Below are 6,000 nucleotides of genomic sequence, written 5' to 3' on the forward strand. Positions count from 1 at the left end.
CGATACAAAATTAGTGGATCAGGAAGTGAATTGATGGATTACTAATTGAACCATATAACTCAATTTCTACTAAATATTTTAAAAAATATTAATGTTATATATTTCATATATATATATATATATATATATATATATATATATACTTCAATAAATATTATACCATGTTTTACATAAACTCTTAAAAATTTTATAGTTAATATAATAATGATAGAGCAACCAAATTATAAATCATTTAAATCACATAAATTAATATATTATTTTAAATTAAAATATATTACGTAAATTATTTAAGTCAATCATATATTAATAGAACATGTTAATTTAGAGGTTACTAAAATGATTAAATATTTACATTTATAATTAAAAAAACTTCTATCCAAAATATATTCCGCATTGGGATGCATGAATTAATTAGTATATTAAGTTTTATATAAAATTTATTTATATGTTGTATAAACAAAAGAGTGTCAAGTCAATGGTAATGTGGTAATGAAGTTTTCTTATTTATAGGATCAAAAATTCATGTTAAATATTTTTTTTAACATTTTATCCATATTTTTTTATAAGGTCTTTGTACAAGTCAAATAGGTCCTATCACATGCATTGAGCAATGTGGAGCAAGTGTGTAACCCACATTGAACAATGTTGTGGCAGAAGGTTACATTGAGTATCGTGAAAAAACATGTATTAAAGTTAAGTAGTGTAAAATTTAAATAAAAGCTAATGATCTAGTTAGCGAAACATGCAAGGTTCGATTTTTAATCGGATTGTCTACATTTTTTATCTAAAAATATGTTTGGACCCATTACATATCTAGGTTCTGAATAAACCGATCAAATCGATCACAAAATCGGATTGCCGACATTTTCGATCTAAAAATATATTTGGACCCATTACTAACTCATTAAACTACATTTAGTGACAAAAAAAATTGTAGTAAAAAGTATCAAATATTAAACAATTTGTATCACTTGGTGTTTAATTTTGAATGTAATTTTCAACTATTTGATGCTAACCAACTTCCATTATTGTGACTTTCCTGCTTATAAATAACTTGTGAAATTTGTTAAACAATTTTTTAAGTTTCATAACATGTTCATTAAAATTGTTTGAAATCACTCTGGACAAGTTTTTATAAGTGACATTTTCTACTATAGTATAAGTGCAAGCTATACTTTATTTTGGACATCGAAGCTCATGTATTTTGAAGCAACAAAAATGATCCAAATCATCCAATTAAGGGAGGATGGTGTTAGGATTCTTCCAATGCGGGAATGTTGTCTATGCACTATTAAATTTTATTTATTTTTACTATTATCAGAACTATAATAGCAATCCTTGTTAAACTGACTAGCAATGTTATTCTGCGTTCACCTCCCTCAATACAGATAATCTTATTTCATAAATATTTAAGCAATTCGGAAACATCAAGATTAATAGACTATCATATAACCAAACTTATATCATTGTTAACATTGATATAGAAAAGAAATACATTAAAAAAAAACAGACAAGAGGAAACTAAACAGTTCTCTTTAAAACATACTGACAGAACATGTTATCATCAACTTAATCAAGGAACCACTGAGGAAAATATTTCTGCTTAATCAACTTCCTCAATTTTGGGGCCAGCACCACTTCCACTGCCAGCAGCAGGACCATCCTCATCCATGGCTCCACCTGCAGCATCTCCACCGGCACCTTGGTACATCCTAGCTATGATGGGGTTGCAAATGCTCTCCAACTCCTTCATCTTGTCCTCAAATTCATCAGCCTCAGCAAGTTGGTTTCCGTCTAGCCATTGAATAGCCTGCTCAATGGCATCTTCAATTTTCTTCTTATCATCAGCAGAAAGCTTGGAAGCAATCTTATCATCTTTGATTGTGTTCCTCATGTTATAGGCATAATTCTCAAGCGCATTCTTGGCCTCCACTTTCTTCTTATGCTCCTCGTCTTCAGACTTGTACTTCTCAGCTTCCTGCACCATCTTCTCAATCTCCTCCTTAGATAGCCTGCCCTTGTCGTTGGTAATTGTAATCTTGTTCTTTTGTCCAGTGGTTTTGTCCTCGGCAGACACGTTCAATATACCATTGGCATCGATATCGAAGCAAACGTTGATCTGAGGAACACCCCTTGGAGCAGGAGGAATTCCGGACAACTCAAATTTGCCTAGCAAATTGTTATCACGGGTCCTCGTACGCTCACCTTCATAGACCTGAATCAACACACCGGGCTGGTTGTCGGAGTAGGTTGAAAACACCTGCTCCTTCTTGGTGGGAATGGTTGTGTTTCTGGGAATCAACACAGTCATGACTCCTCCTGCAGTCTCCAAACCAAGGGAGAGAGGAGTAACATCCAACAACAGAAGATCCTGCACTTTTTCATTACCCTCGCCACTGAGGATTGCAGCCTGCACTGCAGCACCATAGGCAACAGCCTCATCGGGGTTTATGCTCTTGCACAGCTCCTTCCCATTGAAGAAGTCTTGCAATAATTGCTGAACCTTGGGGATCCTAGTGGAACCACCAACAAGAACAACATCATGGACAGTGCTCTTGTCCATCTTCGCATCCCGCAAACACTTCTCCACGGGCTCCATGCACTTCCTGAAAAGATCCATGTTAAGCTCTTCAAACCGGGCACGGGTGATGGTCGTGTAGAAGTCAATGCCCTCGTACAACGAATCAATCTCGATGGTGGTTTGCGCAGTGGATGAGAGAGTCCTCTTGGCCCTCTCGCATGCGGTTCTCAACCTCCTCAAAGCCCTGGCATTTCCACTAATATCCTTCTTGTTCTTCCTCTTGAATTCCTGAACGAAATGGTTCACCATTCTGTTGTCAAAATCTTCACCACCCAAGTGAGTATCACCAGCGGTGGCTTTCACCTCAAAAATACCTTCCTCAATGGTGAGGAGAGAAACATCAAAAGTTCCACCACCTAGGTCGAAAATGAGAACGTTCTTCTCCCCAGCGCTAGTGGCCTTTTTGTCGAGCCCGTAAGCAATGGCAGCCGCAGTAGGCTCGTTGATAATTCGCATCACGTTGAGACCAGAAATGACGCCAGCGTCCTTGGTGGCTTGACGCTGCGAGTCATTGAAGTAAGCAGGAACAGTCACCACCGCATTTTTTATGGTGGACCCTAGGTAAGCCTCGGCAATCTCCTTCATCTTCATGAGAACCATGGAAGATATCTCTTCTGCGGAAAACTGCTTCTCCTCCCCCTTGTAATTCACCACAATCATAGGCTTGTCACCAGGGCCAGAAATCACCTTAAACGGCCACAATTTCATGTCACTCTGTACCGAAGCATCGGTAAAACGCCTCCCAATCAAACGCTTAGCATCTGCACACACCAAATCAAGCCAACACAATCACCAAACCATTCATAGTAATCTCATAATCAAAATTGCTTTTGCTCAGATAATTTAATAAATCCATCATTTTACCACACCAACAATTCAATACTTTTTTAATAAAATATGCACCGCTAAGCATCTTGCGTCAAATCAAGCCAAAATAACCACCAAAGGATTCACAATCTAATCGCATAATAACTAATTTTCCATCCAGTGAAGATATCATGCAAAACAGAGAATTCAATCTTGTACTTGTTCAATAAACTTCAGATTTTCTTCTGTTCTAAAAAGCTACTGGATTAGTTCCACAAATTCTTTTTTCTATTTTTTTCTTCATATCATGCAAAACAGAGACAATTCAAATGAGTAGTTGTTTAATAAACTCGAGTTAAAAATAATTGACAAGAAATCAAAACGTAATTAACAAACGTCTCACAAACGCTTATTATCATACCAAACAACTGTAATGTAAAATTTCATTTCTCTATTCTACTTTTTTTTATCTGTAAATAACACCAAATGAAGCATGCAACATACAAAATCACTATGTGTAGTGTTAGATACATAGAATTGAAATTTATGACTTACGCCTACATAAATCACTATGTGTAGTGTTACAAAATCAGTATAACAGATAAAAAATACAGAGAACAAAGGTGATCAACGATTATTTGAGATTTCTTACCGAAAACAGTGTTGGTTGGGTTCATAGCGACCTGGTTCTTGGCCGCATCTCCGATCAACCGTTCTGTGTCGGTGAAAGCAACATAGGAAGGTGTAGTTCTGTTACCCTGATCATTGGCTATGATTTCAACACGATCGTGTTGCCACACACCAACGCAAGAGTAAGTAGTTCCTAAATCTATTCCGATCGCAGGACCATCGCCTTTTCCAGCCATAGTCTCTCACGATTTTTCACCTAACGAAATTAGAAGCTCGAATTATAGAGAATGTAATCAAAACTACAACAGTTTGTGAACTGAATTGAGGAGCAGAGAGGGAAGGGGTGTGTTTTAAAGAACAGGTTCAAATTCTGGAAGGTTCGGTCCCTACGCTGTGAGCCGTTGGATCAATAATTACGGACGGTAGATATTTTGTTTGTTAATGGAACTTGAATTGAGGAAAAAGCGAGGTGTGTGTGGGGTTCCTTAAGCTCTCTAGGTGATTCGAGAATTTTCCGATTACGAATCCGCGGTGGCATGGCACGCGTTGGAGCTCCACGCGCTTAACTCAGATTCTTAACCGTTGACGCAGGCGGTCGTTTTTTTTTCTTTTCTTTTAGATAGGATTTATTTGTGTTTCTCCCGCGCCATTGGCTGGATTAGTTATTCTAGGTGCGCGGATTAGTTATTGTAGGTGCGCTTTAGATAACTGACCAATTGAGTTTGGCTAACGCGGTGTAAAGCTTCGATACATTTTTAACAGGAAAAAGCGCGTTAGTGGTTTCTCTGTTTTCGCCGTTCTTCCCCGCTCAGAGACCAAAGCATGGTTTTTACTTTTTCATTTATGTTTTCAAAATTCTCGTATTATGTTTTTTTACGATTTTTTAATGCTTTTTTAATAGTATTTTTCCAATAAAATAATATATTTAACATATAAGATTTTTTAATTTAAACTTTTTAAAATTAAAATAATATGTTTTTACACTAAATATTAATATGTTTGATTTTTTTTATGATTTTTTCATTTTTCCTTTAAAATGCTTTTTGTTCTTTAAAATTAGTTATAAAAAAAACATGTGTTTGTCCGAAGTTAAGTGGTTTAACTAAAATAAATTTCAGAATAAATTAAAGAATAAAATTATCTAAAAGAAAATTGAATGTAATAAATATAAATACTTTTATTATAAGTATAAATTATTATTGGTTGTAAAAATAATATTCATTTATTGTTAAAATATTACCAAAATTTTTATTTTTTAATTCATATTAAAAAAAAAAAGACACTATACATTTTTATATTTAAAAATTAAATATAAAATACAGAAAAAGTGAAAAAAAAATTAAAAACAATTTTTACTCTTGCATTAAAAATTGTAAAGCATCATTTCTAAGATCATATTACTTTGTTTTTATGTTAAATCTAGAGTTCAAACTTTATTATCTTTATTTTATGGATAAAAAAAACTTTTGTGGAATTTTGTTTTTAAATTTTATTATTTAACAGGTAATTATAACTAACATTATCGGGAAAAAATGTATATAAAAAGAAAAAAATTATTTTTATAGGATTAAATTATAATTTTAATTCCTTTATTTTTATTGATCTACAATTCTAGTCTTACTATTTTATAATAGAGATATTTATTTTTTTATTTTTTTAAATATAAAATTTTTAGTCTATCATCAAATTGATATTCATTGATTATCAAGCTTTGACATTTTATGATAATCTATTACTATTTAAGTAATATGATATTTAGTGATATGATGTATAAAATTTTTTTTTTCAAAAATAACATACAAAGTTTCTTCGTTTATATATGTTTTAACAAGTGGTTAATATTTATTTTATTAATAATTTTATATGATTTTTTAATTTTTTTTCCAAATATATGTTATTAAATGTCATATTAATTTTATATGTAAAATTGTTAAAATTTAATAATTAATAAATGTTAATTTGATGAGAATCATAATTTTGTA

General features: G+C 32.9%; 1 protein-coding gene across 1 annotated transcript; it reads right to left on the reverse strand.

Annotated features, from left to right (window-relative positions):
- Positions 1 to 1,449: 1,449 nt before the first annotated feature.
- Positions 1,450 to 4,352, reverse strand: LOC109798418 (heat shock cognate 70 kDa protein 2). Its single transcript, XM_020358683.2, has 2 exons — positions 4,041 to 4,352; positions 1,450 to 3,342 (listed from the first exon to the last, which is right to left on the reverse strand). The coding sequence occupies exons 1-2, from the start codon at positions 4,252 to 4,254 to the stop codon at positions 1,604 to 1,606; spliced, it is 1,953 nt and encodes a 650-aa protein (XP_020214272.1). The 5' UTR covers positions 4,255 to 4,352; the 3' UTR covers positions 1,450 to 1,603.
- Positions 4,353 to 6,000: the final 1,648 nt, after the last annotated feature.

This window comes from Cajanus cajan, chromosome 8 (genome assembly GCF_000230855.2).
Source record: "Cajanus cajan strain Asha chromosome 8, NIPB_CcT2T_4, whole genome shotgun sequence".
Classification (NCBI taxonomy): Eukaryota; Viridiplantae; Streptophyta; class Magnoliopsida; order Fabales; family Fabaceae; genus Cajanus; species Cajanus cajan.